The sequence below is a fragment of the Periplaneta americana genome, chromosome 13, assembly GCF_040183065.1.
Source record: "Periplaneta americana isolate PAMFEO1 chromosome 13, P.americana_PAMFEO1_priV1, whole genome shotgun sequence".
Taxonomy (NCBI): Eukaryota; Metazoa; Arthropoda; class Insecta; order Blattodea; family Blattidae; genus Periplaneta; species Periplaneta americana.
The window spans coordinates 160837814-160855557 of NC_091129.1; the positions used below are offsets into that span (position 1 = coordinate 160837814).

General features: G+C 36.4%; 1 protein-coding gene and 1 non-coding gene across 2 annotated transcripts; one reads left to right on the forward strand and one right to left on the reverse strand.

The window, feature by feature from the left end:
- Positions 1-209: 209 nt before the first annotated feature.
- Positions 210-281, forward strand: TRNAG-UCC (transfer RNA glycine (anticodon UCC)). Its single transcript has one exon. It is a non-coding gene; the product is annotated as a tRNA-Gly (tRNA).
- An 803-nt stretch (positions 282-1084) lies between these two features.
- LOC138711660 (testis-specific serine/threonine-protein kinase 6-like) lies at positions 1085-17377 on the reverse strand. The gene is made up of 4 exons (XM_069842792.1): positions 16820-17377; positions 4813-5020; positions 4462-4652; positions 1085-1529 (listed from the first exon to the last, which is right to left on the reverse strand). Exons 1-4 carry the CDS (start codon positions 17278-17280, stop codon positions 1400-1402), a joined length of 990 nt encoding a protein of 329 aa, XP_069698893.1. The 5' UTR covers positions 17281-17377; the 3' UTR covers positions 1085-1399.
- Between the last annotated feature and the right edge of the window lie 367 nt (positions 17378-17744).

Genomic DNA, 17744 nt, shown 5'->3' on the forward strand with positions numbered 1-17744 from the left:
CATCATAGCACGAAAATTAAAATCGAAATTAATTTCAGCATAGCAATCCAATGAGTGCTGAGTACCCATTAGTAAACATCTGTTGGGTGCCCCATGCTTCAACCACATACAACTTTCATGTAATAATGCAATATAAATTGCACTGCACATTACGTCGCATTCGCATTCCAGAATCTTATCTACGCAAGCTTTCTCCCGCCGCTCGTCGTGCGATGGTGGTGTAATGGTGAGCATAGTTGCCTTCCAAGCAGTTGATCCGGGTTTGATTCCCGGCCATCGCACTACTTTTTTAATGTAAATTTAAATGGATAATGAGAGTTTAAATCATAATATTATAATACAGGTGCGCAATATAAATTATATTTCGCAATTAATAATACATAGTCCATTATCACGAATTAGATACCTATCTAAGTCTACTATCATACATTACGTAGATGTCATCAGTTCTTTTACTTGCTTACTTACTTACTGGCTTTTAAGGAATCCGGAGGTTCATTGGCACCCTCACTTAAGTCCGCCATCGGTCCCTATCCTGAGCAAGACTAATCCAGCCCCTACCAACATAGCCAACATAGCCCATCTTCTTCAAGTCGTCGGCCTGGTTGGCGCAGTTGGTATAGCGCTGGCTTTCTATGCCCGAGGTTGCGGTTCGATCCCGGGCCAGGTCCATGGCCAGGTTCGCTGATCATCATCCGCTGATCGCTAAGAATGTCTATGAATATGGCCCTTAGAGAGTTCGTTCAGTTCTAAGAGCACACATTTTTACAAGGTGCGAAGGGAATATGCTTTTCGTTATTGCAGTGTCCGCAAAAATAAAAGTTCCACATGTGCACAATGTTGAATAGCCACAGGAATAGGAGTAATGGTTAGCATATCTGGCCGTGAAACTAGCGGGCCCGGGTTCAAATCCTGGTTAGGACAAGTTACCTGGTTGAGGTTCTTTCCGGAGTTTTTCCTCAACCCATTAAGAGAAAATGCTGGGTAACTTTCGGCGCTGGACCCTGGAGTCATTTCGCTGGCATTATCACCTTTGACTTAGAAGCTAGATGATCATAGCAGTTGATAAAGCGTTGTAAAATAATCAAATAAAAATAATAAAAATTTCAAGTGTTCGCAAAATGACTACAGTATATCCGTTGAACAACCTTTTCCGATATGTTAGCCTTGTGTGCAATATGGCTACACGACAGAACTTCGTCATTAAAAACAACTGGAGATATTTTATAAACAAATTTATAGCTTTATCTGAAGAACACAATATCACATGTTAAAATACAAAACACACACAAATGCACACAAACATAAAACAATTATTGTTCCAAATGGTTTTTCTTCAATTGTTCCCCAGACTTGCGATATGTTTTTGCGCTGACATAGTAATATATCTGCCCCTTATTCAACGCTTGCTGGTAGCAGGGCGAGAGTTTTTGGCGTGAAGATCTGGGTATTCTGCTTCACGCAGCCAAGCATTTCGCTTCACTTGACCAATGGTGGAGCGCTTTGTGACGTCTGGCTCCAGAAGATGCCTGTGTGGCAGATACGAAATTTGTAAGATTGTTTTCACTTCTCTGCTACAAATGGATGTCTCAGAACAAGTTTAATGAATGAAAGATTAAGCGAATAAATAAATAAATAAATAAATACATAAATAAATAAATAAATAACTAAATACATAGATAGATAGATAGATAGATAGATAGATAGATAGATAGATAGATAGATAGATAGATAGATAGATAGATAGATAGATAGATAGATAGATAGATAGATAGATGGATGGATGGATGGATGGATGGATGGATGGATGGATGGATGGATGGATGGATGGATGGATAGACAGACAGACAGACAGACAGACAGACAGACAGACAGATAGATAGATAGATAGATAGATAGATAGATAGATAGATAGATAGATAGATAGATAGATAGATAGATAGATAGCAGTGGCGGTTCCTCGGGGGAGGGAAGGGAGGAACGTCCTCCTCACATTTTTTTTATTTTGAAAGTAAATACCAAATAAAATATGTGCCTTGAAATTCGAGGAAGTTCACAGCTATAAGAAAAACTCGGTTGATCGAGTTTTAAACGACGCGCGCTCATGTGCTGTAGAAAACTGTGAGAAAGATGCGAGATTGTTTGTGTAGAGGAAAGGCAGTTCATTCCTCCTCTACTGCAGTTAACACACATAGACAACAGCGCACTAGCGGCCAGAGAAAGAAGCAGAGTTTTAAAGCGAGTAAATGAACGGAGAGGGAGGAGATCCTCCTCTGAATCAGCGCATGGACGGGAAATAGAAACCGACTGGTAGTGCAGCAAGCTCGCTACCGCTGCCATCTAACGATGCTGCATTCAACCGGACTATAACACATCTAGGAGGAGACACAATAAAAACAGATTTAACGCAACGCTATGAAAGACACCATGTAAACTTTTTTTTTTTTTAATTATAAATCAAAAACATTATTCATTGCACTTTATACAGGCTACTATTCATGGTTTGAAACTTTCGTGGATATTTGAAAGTTAAAGTCGGGTTTATGTAAAACAAAGAGGAAGTAGTTTTACGTAGTTGGCCCCTGAAATTCACTTCTATTCATTGTTTACTAGACAGGGCAACAGCCAAGTTGTCAGTTTTGTTCAAATATATTTGAAACTGAATGTAGGTACTCCAAACTACATCATTTTTAACATAAAAAATTAATCGGCCACCGGCAGCTTTGAACAATAATGGTAGTATGACTTTACAAGAACTGACATTCTTAAAAAGTATGTGATACTGAACTTGTAAAATGTACATGTGGCAACAAAGACCACGTGGGTGGGTGCAGTGTTCTCGCTTTCCTCAGAATATTTCCATTTCCATTTCCGTAAAACAGTTCCGGTTACAAGTTAGTAGCTAGTCTCTTCCAACACGTGTGATGTAGTGTGCTCGAAAAAAGCTACGAGGTTGTGAATTTCCTTGTAATTGTTAATTTGTGCAATTATTCAACAATGAATGGAAGTGAAATCATAATATATTTTGGACAATTTAGGAAACTCAGTTTACAAGAACAGATTATTGCTATACAGAAGGGAAGGCCAACCCCAACACTACCTGGTCTTACATGTATGTATGTAGGCTAATTTGTAGCATGTTTCATTCAAGAAGGTGTCATTTCGTGCTGTTAATTTCTTTCCTCCTCTTAAGAAATATGCAGGAGCCGCCACTGATAGATAGATAGATAGATAGATAGATAGATAGATAGATAGATAGATAGATAGATAGATAGATAGATAGATAGATAGGTAGGTAGGTAGGTAGGTAGGTAGGTAGGTAGGTAGGTAGGTAGGTAGGTAGGTAGGTAGGTAGATAGATAGATAGATAGATAGATAGATAGATAGATAGATAGATAGATAGATAGATAGATAGATAGATAGATAATTATTGTTTAGTCAACTGTCCGAAGACAGGTCTGAACCTTACAAGTGATACCAACAAAGCACCACTTATGAGGCAACTAGGCCAGAAGATAATGTGGTAGGGTGGCCAAGTTCGTTTCCCCTCCATTGCATACATCGCTGACTAGATAGGCCTACATATTATTCTAATCAGACTTCATGTGTATACAAACAATTTTATTATTTTTATTATAACATTATCGATTAGAGGGGTCAGATATCTTTGAACGTCAGTATACCATGCTACTATGATTATAAACAAACATGGCTTATCAGAGTCCGTTTACTATCAAATAAAGATTAGTGACAGCGGTTTGGCTTCATGAAAGACGTCATACCGGCGATACCGTGAACATGAAAGTTCGTGACCGCTTTGGTGTGGAACGTCAAGAAAAGTAACAATGTTAGGGTGGGAAAAACGTACATTCGCACCACTTCGCATTGAAACCTGAATACGACCTTTCCCAACCGGTGGATTGGAGGAGGATCTGCATTTGATCAAGCTCCTTTTGCCTGGCCTCCACGAAGTCCCGACCTCACAACATCTGATAATGCTCTCTGCGGGTTCATCAAGGACAAAGTGTGAACTCACTGCGACAACACAACGGCACAATTACGAGGAGCTGTGGAAGATGCTTCAACGAAGTGACCCTTGATTATCTACGCAAAACATCTGCCAGGATATGGCAGCTGTGCTATGAAAATGAAGGTCTTCATATCGATGTCTTGGATCGTTAAACTATCAATCAATCATACCCATCGTAGTGTCGCAATAAATGGGGGTACAGCCACTTTGTGACTTCTCTTTATGCGTTTGCACTAATAAGCACTCTATTTCATCAATCATTTCGACACTTCGCGATCCTCTCAGTAAGATCACAAAAGAGCAGAAGTCGGAAATGAGCAGTATCTTATACTATAGTTGATTATCAGTTAGTTTAAACTTCAAAATATTATCTTCTATTAATGTACCGGTAGCATAAAATTAAAACATAAGTATCCTTTAACTTTACTCACATTACAAGTTTCTTAGCTGGCAAGCTAATCGACGAGTCCGCCTGGCATGGGAAAGTTAATTTCTTTGAAGTTTGTCTCTCCAACATTTGTTTGATATTGGAGTCGTCAAAAGGCATCGTGGCTGTGAGCATTATGAACAAGATGCATCCCAGGGACCACACGTCGTACATCTTGGGGTTGTAAGGTATGCCCTGCAATTTGTTTCAGAACATCATATAGCTGAAGTTTCTAGTTTACTTTCATGAATAAGTTGTACAGTGTAAAAATATACATTTTAGTCAAACTCAAAGTCTACTGTACATTTTTCTATTAACGCAGTTGCATACTTAACCTTCTCCAACGAACACTTACTTGCAGAATCTCAGGAGCCGCGTAGGCGGCACTGCCACAGAACGTTTCACTCAAAATGCGGCGACCATCTTCAGCTCTGCACCATCGGGAAAATCCAAAATCTGCTATTTTGGCGTAGTCCTCCGTTGCCAGAAGTATGTTTTCGCATTTCAGATCGCGATGGCTGATATCCAAAGAGTGGAGGTAGTCAATGGCTGATACCAGCTGTCTGTAATAAACAAATATTTTAGATAAATATTAGAGGAGAAGATGGTAATATTGGAAAGGGTTGTAATATGAGAATTGCTATAACTTTTGACATTCCAATGTTTTCGCGGGAGTCAAATGTTTTTGTAAGGAAGACTTGAGCTCATTTCTCTTTAAGCAAATGAGGTATTTTAATGATACCTAGTGTTTTATGTAGGTACTACTTAAATAGTGGTATAAAATGAGATATTTATTTCTCCAAATAACACATTGTTAGGTTAACATATTTTAGGTTATGCACAAACATGGCGACTGGTGGGGAATATGGGAATCACGAAATTTCAGAGAAACAAATGCATTCTCCGCAAACAGGGCTTCAGAAAAAGAGGAGTGTCTAGGCGAGAAAGAAACTACGTTTTGTCCCTGAAGATCAATCGGATGAAGATGAAGACGAAACATATCAGTTTCTACAGAAAAAAACAATATTATTAGTTTAGTTTTCGTAATTTAACTTATTATTTGGTCTTAAATAGTTGATGTATAATACTTACTTACTTACTTACTGGCTTTTAAGGAACCCGGAGGTTCATTGCCGCCCTCACATAAGCCCGCCATTGGTCCCTATCCTGAGCAAGATTAATCCATTCTCTATCATCATATCCCACCTCCCTCAAATCCATTTTAATACTATCTTCCCATCTACGTCTCGGTCTCCCTAAAGGTCTTTTTCCCTCCGGCCTCCCAACTAACACTCTATATGCATTTCTGGATTCGCCCATACGTGCTACATGCCCTGCCCATCTCAAACGTCTGGATTTAATGTTCCTAATTACGTCAGGTGAAGTATACAATGCGTGCAGTTCTGTGTTGTGTAACTTTCTCCATTCTCCTGTAACTTCATCCCTTTTAGCCCTAAATATTTTCCTAAGAACCTTATTCTGAAACACCCTTAACCTATGTTCCTCTCTCAAAGTGAGAGTCCAAGTTTCACAACCATACAGAACAACCGGTAATATAACTGTTTTATAAATTCTAACTTTCAGATTTTTCGACAGCAGACTGGATGATAAAAGTTTCTCAACCGAATAATAACAGGCATTTCCCATATTTATTCTGTGTTTAATTTCCTCCCGAGTATCATTTATATTTGTTACTGTTGCTCCCAGATATTTGAACTTCTCCACCTCTTTAAAAGATAAATTTCCAATTTGTATATTTCCATTTCGTACAATATTCTCGTTACGAGACATAATCATATACTTGTCTTTTCGGGATTTACTTCCAATCCTATCTCTTTACTTGCTTCCAGTAAAATTCCGTGTTTTCCCTAATCGTTTGTGGATTTTCTCTTAACATATTCACGTCATCCGCATAGACAAGCAGCTGATGTAACCCGTTCAATTCCAAACCCTCTCTGTTATCCTGGACTTTCCTAATGGCATATTCTAGAGCGAAGTTAAAAGGTAAAGGTGATAGTGCATCTCCTTGCTTTAGCCCGCAATGAATTGGAAACGCATCTGACAGAAACTGGCCTATACGAACTCTGCTGTACGTTTCACTGAGACACATTTTAATTAATCGAACTAGTTTTTTGGGAATACCAAATTCAATAAGAATATCATATAAAACTTCTCTCTTAACCGAGTCATATGCCTTTTTGAAATCTATGAATAACTGATGCACTGTACCCTTATACTCCCATTTTTTTCTCCATTATCTGTCGAATACAAAATATCTGGTCAATAGTTGATCTATTACTCCTAAAACCACACTGATGATCCCCAATAATTTCATCTACATATGGAGTTAATCTTCTCAAAAGAATATTGGACAAAATTTTGTACGACGTCAACAAAAGTGATATTCCTCGAAAGTTACTACAGTTAGTCTTGTCTCCCTTCTTAAAGATTGGTACGATTATGGACCCCTTCCATTGTTCTGGTACAATTCCCATCACCGTAAAAAAAACAGCTTGTTACGAATCCTTCAAATAAGCCTCGGAATGGGACTGATTCTCTGGCACGACCACAGCAAAGGAATAAGGTTTTGAGTTGATGTATAATATTTTCATTAAAATTGTAGTTTTTCTACAGAATTTTATGCTATTCCCATATTACCACCTTCTCCTCTACGAAAAATTGACAGGATAGTGAAAATCGAAAAGTGTTATAGTTAAGGAAACTTGAGTAAGGAGCGGAATTAGTGTAGATAAAAAGTATAAGCGAAAGCGTACAGAAGATAAACAGTGCAGTCCACCACTGTGGAGTAACAGTTAGCATGCCTGACCGTGCAACGAGCGGGCCCGGGTTCAAATCCTGGTTGGGACAAGTTACCTGGTTGAGGTTTTTTCCGGGGTTTTCTCTAAATCCATTAACAGTGCTGGACCCTGGATTGATTTCGCTGGCATTATCACTAAAGAGCGCAAATGGGGTGCGTATTGAGGGAATACAAGTTTACTACACAGAGTGCTTTAATGACGTCACGAGTGTGGGTGAAGTTGTGGAGTAATGGTTAGCATTCCTAACCGTGCAACGAGCGGGCCGGGTTCAAATCCTGGATGGGGTTTTTTCCGTAGTTTTCCCTCAACCTATCAAGAACAAATGCAGGGTAACTTTCGGCGTTGGACCGTGTACTCATTTCGCTGGCATTATCACCTTCATCTCACTCAGACGCTAGATAGCCATAGCAGTTGATAAAGCGTCGTGAAATAAGCAATAAAAAAGACGATTTCAATGATTCGTTTTGAGATCGCCTTATAATTGGGGAAATAAAAAAAGAAACAAATAAGCAACTCAAGAGGGATTCGAACCTCTGCTCGAGCGCAACTCCAGATCACACAAGTCCTACTCGTTACCCCTGTGTACGCCAGTAACTAGCCTATGTTACGGTAGAGAGCCGAGTCTGTGTACTGTTCTCCAACCAGGAGATCAACCGTGAAAGGAATGTGCTTACTATTGCCCCATCTATTGGAACGAAGTAGATAAATAATATTACCGTTATAACGTCAATTTAAAAACCATGCGCTCTCCTGCATATTTTATTTCCTGTATGAGGAGATTAAAAGACCAGGAGATTAACTGTGATCTAATTTTGTAACTAGGGTATTATCAATATGTCTGTATCAATGTTATGGTTTGTGCTGTGAGAGCTAGCCAATAGAGATAAGAGTATCCACGTGTGTGACCTTATGACATCAACATTCATTCACAGCATTACCCTCCTTCGTCTCATCCGGCAGAGACTTTCTCGTGGTTGGAGCACAGTACTAATCCCCATTTCAGTTTGGTTGATAGGCTTTTCCCTCTACTCACACTTTTTACCATCAGTGAAGGGGAAGATGCTTCTATCTATCTTACTAACGTTCGACTAACTGACTTTGAACATAGTGAAAATTCTTAGTATTGAAAATGTTTACCGGTAATCTATATTTGGAAAATCTATACTAAGCGTTTGTATTTCATTTTATTGTTGTTTATATCAACTGGCGCATTAAAAAGCTACTGACAGCAGAAGATAAATGTTTTCTTCACTGCAGCGTAGCCATCAGCGTGGCATCAATGACGTCATGTTGTAGCGAAATAAGGAACAAAACTGCTGGAAGGATCGATGACTGTCAGCGTATTCCGAATCTCACCGGTCCGGTGGGATCAATGACGTCACGTTGCAACGAAAATAAGGAACAAAACTGCTGGAAGAATCGATGCTGTCATGGCGACCGTGTAAGTGATTATCTGTGCTACGATAGCAAAATTTTGCGAAATTTTCGTACTGCCATCTCGTTCAAAGAAAAGAGATCACAAACAACTTATTTCTTCAACCGGTAGTAATAACTGGTCCGTTGATATGTTCGCTCATAAGCCATTAACATATTGTTTTTACGTTGTGCTCATTACACACAATACAGCAGAACACACCGCCATGACACAACAGTGCACGATGTTATTCGTCTGCTAATTCCCCCCTATACAAGAACCAATCAGATTCACTGATGGCGGCTGATGGAGACTGCCACCACCTCTGCAAGTTGATGGCACCGGTGCGACACCGGTGGAGCATCAACGACGTCATCGGTGGAATTCAGAACACCGTGATGCCATCGGATTGCTCACCGGTGAGATTCGGAATACGCTCTAAGCATACACACTGGGACAATCTGCACTGTGTCGCTCCCCCCCGACTTCATAATACAAACTAACATTCCTTAATTTAATTAATTATTAGTTGAAAATATTGTAAGAACAATATACTGAAACAAGTAATTGTCAAACATCTCTGTCACTGTATTTTATATCCACTTATGTACTTTATTTAATATTTTATTTTCTTGTGTGTACAACTTGGGGGGTGCAGGTATAAGAGGTAACAGTTTCCGGTCTGTTACTGGCGGACTCAGGGCACGTAGAAGGGGAAAGAAATGCCTTCGCATCCTCTCAACTTGTATGAAATGTCGTTCAGTAGTGATCCTCATTTGAAATTCTGTCTGCGCTTAAAAAGACTCACTGAACATTAGACTACACTTGTCAGAATGAATGAAGAGGAAATACCCGTTCATACGAGTAGCTCACGAAGCTCAGATAAAACATTAATAGCCATATTAATTCAGTCACTAGGTCTAACCTTGGACAGGAAACACGAATGAATGCTCTGTCAAGAGTCAATCGATAAGATTGGACATGAAGTGCCCACTTACAGTATAGCCACAGTCTGCTATATACAGTCACGAAGGTTGAGTTTTGAGGGTGCTAGAAACAATAGACTGTGACGGTTCTATTTTGCATTGGCTGTAATGAGGCGATATTAGCGATCCTAGTGGTGAGCAACTATCTAATGTTTGCATATTTACTACGTATTGAGATTCGCGACTGTATATACTAGACTGTGGTATAACTGATCTCTGTACTTCATCACAAATGTGCATGCAGACTTGTGTAACATCCAAGCCATTTATTAGCATTATTTTCCGAAGAGTAATTAAAATGTAAATAAATTACTTCTAAAATTCACAACTTTTCTCTTAGCATAATAATAATAATAATAATAATAATAATAATAATAATAATAATAATCGTCATCATCATCACCTTCCAAACATATATTGGGCCATGTGACCTGTTACGGACTCTACCTTTTTACACGACATCCTATAATTATTATTATTAACAAAAATAGTTCGTGATTCAACATTGATATTGTATATGAAACATGCCGTCCATCCGGAGAAACATTGAGATAAACGCAAATTTTTCCGAAAGTGAGTCAAATTGTTGTTTGAACATGTCTTCAACTGGGGAATCAAAAACATAATAAATAATTAAAATTTACTGCTTGTTTATTTGCTTTCAGGTTACTTTACATGTAAATTTTTACGTGACTTTAATTATTATTTCATACTTATGGTTAGTAATTCTCATTTATTTTTCGCCGTAAAGGACTTTATTAGTTAATGAAAGTTTGACATCGTAATATTGAATTATTATTGGTAAAATTCGTGCCAGCATCCGTGGTTCCCTATACATTGAATGCAAATGAATGTTGTTTTTTTTTTAATAAAGTAGTTAAAATGTTATTTTGAGGTTATTTTATTATTCTTAGCTGAAATTTTAAATTTCATTGTAACTTTATTTATTTGAGGCTATGAAATATGCAATTTTAAACAACGATTAGAAAGCCTACACCATATACATGAAATAAATAAATAAATTGTATCGTAGGTTTTCTAATTAACTGTAAGATCAGTAACTTTTTATCGATGTCAGCACATTGTTACAAATATTTCCTACAAAATATCCTGGGATTAATTTATAATGTAGGTCTATGTTTTGGCCAGTTCACCCAAAAGACATGTGTTTATATTTACTCTACACATTTCTTTGTGTTAAACTTTCTTCTTAATATTTGTTTATGTATTCATTTCTTTCGTATAGTTGTTTGTGTTTCATAAGCATTTTTTTCGTAAAGTTCTATAGCTACTGAAATATGAATAAATGAAGAATAAAAACATTAGTTTTCTAGAAAAGTGCCATGTTGTCAGCACTGTTCCCGTTCTCTCTCGTTATGGCATGGTTCGTTGTGGTGTCCCACGTATTCTAAACTAATGCCCAAAAGAAATAAACCCCAATTTATAAATTTAAAGTTTCTTACAGCATCTTTATGGGTTTTAATTAAGGTACTCATCTACTCATAATTTTTAATATTCCTTCAAAAATTTGATTGCTCTATTTTTATGTCATCTGAGAGCGTGAACTTTCTAGTTTTCAAAAATATATTAGTTTTGTCGCTATGTATTTGGTTAATTAATTAGCTGAATTTTTGTTGACCGGAAGCACCCTTTCTTTAAACTGGAAGTGCAGTTCTACAAATGTCAATCCGTGATATTCTGTCAACTTTTAATATTTTTTTTCGTATATTAACAATTCGAATTTGGTGGTAGAGTTTGACTTATTATTTTCAAGTTTTACAGTATTTTACAACACTAATGTTAACACAAAGTACTCTTAGAATTGAAATATTTTAATCATTCTTGTATAAAATGAAGCTGATTAAGTGCCAAACTACAAACAGTGTCCTACTGCTTAAGAAAGTTAATTTAAAACCCGAAGATTTGAAATTTTCCTAAAATACTATTACATTTTTCCTTAATGGGATAAGATAGAGAAAAAACTGTTTCCACAGCTTATTCTATTCTTTTAGGAGTAAGACAGTGAAAGAAATTGTGAGCCAAGGACTAAAACGAATTTCAGTTTTCGCTTTAAAAAAGTGCTCCCTACCCTAAAAATATTTGAGGGGTTTATTTTGTGTGAAAATCCTTAATTTTGTGTCAAGTAATCAGATAAAGGAGAATTTTTGAAAACTTGATAAAAATTGCACATTTTTCTCCCAAGAGTAAAATAAGTACCTTAATGGCTTTAATATGAAATCCAAAGAAGATAGACTGTTTGTTATCAGATCGGGCCTACACGCCTATTCCATGATTCTTTGTTTTTTTAGTAGGTAATTTTACGACGCTTTATAAACATCTTAGGTTATTTAGCGTCTGAATGAAATGAAGGTGATAATGCCGGTGAAATGAGTCCGGGGTCCAGCACCGAAAGTTACCCAGGATTTGCTCATATTGGCTTGAGGGAAAACCCCGGAAAAAACCTCAACCAGACCGGGAATAGAACTCGGGCCATCTGGTTTCGCGGGCAGACGCGCTAACCGTTACCCCACAGGTGTGGACGATACGATGTTAATCACTAGGGCTAGGATTTTGATGACCTATAAATCAGGAAAAAATGTCCAAAAAACAATGCATTTATGACCTAAAAATCTTTCAAAAATGCTCTTAAAAATGTCCTAAAAATTGATCTTACATAATTAGCGTAGTAGGAAAAGAGGTTATGGACTACTTAATATATAGACTAGTAATTAAATTAAATTCGTTTATTTAATTTTACATAATTTTTTCTAAGTAGTACACTTTAATTAATTATTTTACCTGATGTAGTTCTATGTAGTCCACCACAAGGCCACTCTTATCCGGAATTAATAGGTATAATGGAGTCTATATTGAAGGGATGGTTGGACTGATCCATTACATGGGGTGTACTACGTTAAAATGGCAATATTTGTGTAGAAAAACGATTAAAATATTATACAAAATAATGGGTATTAATGGACAAAATATGTTAGAAAATATCGAAGGATATAAACGTTATTTTACATTAATAATGGGGATTTATGGCCAAAATTAAATGAAAATGGCTCAAAAATTACCGAATAAAACAAAAGATGCTCTTATGAGTTGAAACAGGCAAAAAATGCAAACAAAAAAGCCCTAACAAATATGTCTTAAAACATTCAGTTTATCACATAACATATAAATACTAAAGCGGCTACGTTTCTGGCTTACTAGAAAAAAGATGCAATTTCATCAGAATCCTAGCCCATTAATAACGGTATTGGTAGTGATGATAATAATGGTGATGAGAAAAATCGCGTGCTACAATAATGCGCTATACTTCAGAATACCGCGTAATTATTTATATACTAGCCGTACCCGTGCGCTCCGCTGCACCCGTTAGAAATAAATATAAAGTAATTAGCCCTACATAATTAAAATAGGAAATTTGATCCAGGGAACATTCGTGTTTGATAGAAGGATAAATAGTTTAATATGTTACTTAATTTAAATTGCATCCAAATAATTAAAATGCGATCATTTTGGTCCAGAGACACTCATTTGGTGCAATGACAATTCCTTTAACCTGTTTCTTAATTTTTATTACATGCAACCATAGTCTTAATTTTTATTACATGCAACCATAGTTTAATGAACATTGACATCATTTAGATTTAATGTGTATATTTTATTTTACTTATTATAGGTTTCCATTGAATTATGGTAATAACTTAATTTTAGCTCTTGTTTTCTACGTATTCAGTAAATGGCGCTTGGCCCACTATGGCTGTGAATCCTTCAAATAACTTATATTATATAATATTATATTATATTACATTATATTATATTATATTATATCAGAAGTTACTGTAATAACATTATAGCATTATGTCCATCTAGAGAAACTACACTTTCCAATGGTGAAATAATAATTAATTATACAAATCGGTTAATTTAGCTTCCGATATTACTTCATACAAACACAGAAACATTCTCTGTAGGCTATCTTTCATAACTTTCGATTGTTGCTGTCCAAGGCCCCTTATAGACGAAGTCATTTGTTTTTTAATTCATTACACGGCCTTAGATGGCAGTTATTTTAATTTTAAAACTCATGTATCTCATTAAATATCAGTCCTATCAAAATTGTTCAAGGAATAAAACTTATCGGAAATTATGTTTCAAGAAACTTTTGTAATGTAACATTTTTCACAAAAATCAATAATAAGCGAGATATTTCGATTTATTTAATTCAGGCCCCCTTATAAACCCCCTTTTAAATAATGTATTTTGAATGCCATATAGCCTAAAATCTAAGTTACAACGAACTTAATTTATATTCCAATTTTCATCGAAATCCGTTCAGCCATTATCGCGTGAAAAGGTAACAAACATACAGACAGACAGACAGACATACAAACAAAAATGTCAAAAAAAGCTATTTTCGGTTTCAGGGTGGTTAGTTATATATGTTAGGACCAATTATTTTTGGAAAATCGAAAATTACCAGAAAAATTTCGGCTACAGATTTATTATTAGTATAGATAATGACTGTGCTAATGAAAATAATTGAAAACACATGTTTTTATTGATGGTAGAAGGGTAAATAAATGAATGCATAAAAAAGAGATGTCCCTTGCACCAAAAATAAAAAAAATCAACAATGCAATAACGACATAAATGTAGCCTACTTACGCGGTATTCTGAAGTCGTTCCCACGAATCGTACGATCGAAGATAAATACTGCTCAACATTCTTTTCCATTCGTGGGAGGTAGGCCTACTAATGGACTTTGTTCAGTAAACATCATGATGTGACGTACACACACGCACCTGCATTATCATTATAGATGTATGCCCCTTTTAAAAGTTATAATGATTTACAAGGTAACGGTATACAATTTTTCTGCGTTCTTCTCTACGAGTAATGTGGCCCACTTAGGAAGTTTCCTAGTACCCGGTACTATAGTCCCGTCGCTCTAATTTCCGGCAGCCAATCACGTTGCAGATCGGCTACATTTAAACGTGTACATCTTATAATTCGCTGATGAAGACATCAAGCATTTCCTAAGGCTCGATATATACTTAATATAATCGCCCGCCATTTTGGCTCTTTCGTTGGCGTTCGCAGAAAGCACACGAGGACGTTATTTGCCGCTCAATTATTTGCTTAATTACAGTGCGTTTGATTTATTATCATAGGAGCTACGACATGATAATGTTTAACGGTGTGGCAAATAGATCCCTCGTCTGGTAGCTCGGCAATGAAAGAACAAAAATGGCGAACGATACTACCTACCTAGACTTTATAGAACCTTCACTTCCTAAGACGTAAGCAAAGAGGAGGAGTCACGCCGGGAATAACAGCGTCGCGACTATAGTCACATAAGCTGTGAAGTCAGCGATTGTTGTATAATCATAAAAGATGTATATTTTCCCTGGACCAAAAATATATTACAAACTGACTAGAATCACATCTAGTAACAAACTATTAAAATTCTTTTCAGAAAGGAGCCACTGTGTAAACATAAAAACGACCTATGTAACGAGTACCGGGTACTAGGAAACTACCCCAACTTAATGTAGTCTAATTATTTTTGTGCGAGATCGTGCGTATTTGCTTGTTTTCCGCACAGAGCCAATATGCGGTAAGTGTGAAATACCACATTCAGTATTCCCAACGTAACACACATAACAATTTCCCTCTTCTTACCGCTTAAGAGACATATTCATTTTACTGCTTTAGGCTTTTAACATATTATTTTTAGAGACGTTTAACATAGTAATAATTATAAATTGGAAACTTACCACTGCAATTTCACCTACATTGCAATGTTAATTATTGTTTTTAAATATTTGCAAAAATTAAGTAAAGTCTACCACTCCACGAAACTTATTGCATTCCTGATACAAGTAACATTAAGGAAGCCGTGAAAAAAATCAACAAGATTCCAGATGCCGATGTTATTACTGCAATATGTTATATAAATAATATTGTTAAAATATTAAAATGAAAAATAAATCATTACATAACCTTACCGTTTGTTTTAAGTTCGCATTTATAGACTGGGGGGGGGGGGGAAAGGCAGACGTATATCACATTGATAACGTAGTTGAGCTTTTTTTAATTTCCGAGAACATGAAAACAAACATACCGCTCGTGCGAAGATCGTTTATTACATACCTGAAAGACGAATTTCTAATTAGTTGCAATGAAATCTCCATGTTGGTTTCTGTTTAATGACGGCAACTTCGGAACACCAAAATATCTTTCTTCAACATTGTTGCTATAAAATGTTTTCTGTGTTTACTATACTCCAGCAGGCCGTGATATACGTCTGCCTTTTTTTCCCCCAGTCTATAAATGCGAACTTAAAACAAACGGTAAGGTTATGTAATGATTTATTTTTCATTTTAATATTTTAACAATATTATTTATATAACATATTGCAGTAATAACATCGGCATCTGGAATCTTGTTGATTTTTTCACGGCTTCCTTAATGTTACTTGTATCAGGAATGCAATAAGTTTCGTGGAGTAGTAGACTTTACTTAATTTTTGCAAATATTTAAAAACAATAATTAATATTGCAATTTAGGTGAAATTGCAGTGGTAAGTTTCCAATTTATAATTATTACTATGTTAAACGTCTCTAAAAATAATATGTTAAAAGCCTAAAGCAGTAAAATGAATGTCGCGCTTTAGCGGTAAGAAGAGGGAAATTGTTATGTGTGTTACGTTGGGAATACTGAATGTGGTATTTCACACTTACCGCGTATTGGTTCTGTGCGGAAAACAAGCAAATACGCACGATCTCGCACAAAACATTTTATAGCAACAATGTTGAAGATATTTTGGTTTTCCCAAGTTGCCGTCATTAAACAGAAACCAACATGGAGATTTCATTGCAACTAATTAGAAATTCGTCTTTCAGGTATGTAATAAACGATCTTCGCACAAAATAATGTACGATACACGAGCGGTATGTTTGTTTTCATGTTCTCGGAAATTAAAAAAGCTCAACTACGTTTCGCTTTTTCAATCTTTTCCTCAAACATGAAAACGTCAACATACCGCTCTTGTAACGTATATTACTATAATGCAATAAGAATACCTTAGGCGATACTGAAACTTAAATTAAAACAGTGAACACTACGTACTTGAAAAGCCGCCTCGCTTTAGATTCCGGCAGAGGCCCTCTGTTCCTGATATAATCAAGAAGATCTCCTTCCTCACAGATATCCATGAAGATAAAAACCTGATCATCAGTATCAAGTATGTCTAAGATGGTGACGATGTGAGGGTGTCGTACAGTTTTGATGATGCTGATTTCCCGCGGTAGGAACTTGTTTACAAATTCTTTTGAAGCTCTTCTCTTATTTATTGTCTTGCACGCTATTTTCAAGTGCCCGTTCTCATGGTCCTTATAGGCCACTTTAACTTTGCAATACGATCCTTCTCCAATAGTCTTACCCATCTTATATCCCCTTCTTTTCAGGACATTTAAAACTTGGTCACCAAACACTCCTTGCAGTTTGACTACATTCATTGATGATAAAGTTGCAAGCGGCATATTACAATAATTTCCTTCAATAAATAAAGCAGTGTACTGTTCTATCATGCAATTTGTAAATTCATTAATAATAGTCTACTTAAAATTTTCGACACGAACGTTGTAAATTTCTCTTTAAGCTCATTTCATGTTTCGTAAATATAATTTTCCGAGGAATTTTGCAATAAAAGTTGTTGCCTAGCAAATTTACGCATCTCAGATTATAGTCTGTGAAACTTAGATGATTATTGCGAAATTGCATTTCTGACAATCATGTAACCACAGTCTAGTATATACAGTCGCGAAGCTCAATACGTAGTAAATATTAGAGTTGGGTCGATTCGTGAACGAATCGTTCCTTCGAACGACTAGTAATAAAGAATCGTACGAATCGATTCGTGGTATCAACGAATCGTCGTTCAAAAGAATAGTAACGAATTGACATGGTATCGTAACCCACGATTCTATTTACTTGTTTGATGTAACCTGTCAGCGGACATTTCCGAACCGTGTCGAATACTCCCGAGCGAGAG

What these genes read in the sequence shown, in the direction of transcription:
- LOC138711660 (XM_069842792.1), bottom strand. Translation starts at nt 17,280, where the DNA reads ATGATAGAACAGTACACTGCTTTATTTATTGAAGGAAATTATTGTAAT. An exon ending in AAAGCGAGGCGGCTTTTCAA is followed by an intron (nt 5,021 to 16,819) that starts GTACGTAGTGTT and finishes TGTTTATTACAG; the next exon opens with ACAGCTGGTATCAGCCATTG. An exon ending in CCAGCTAAGAAACTTGTAAT is followed by an intron (nt 1,530 to 4,461) that starts GTGAGTAAAGTT and finishes TCTGCCACACAG; the next exon opens with GCATCTTCTGGAGCCAGACG.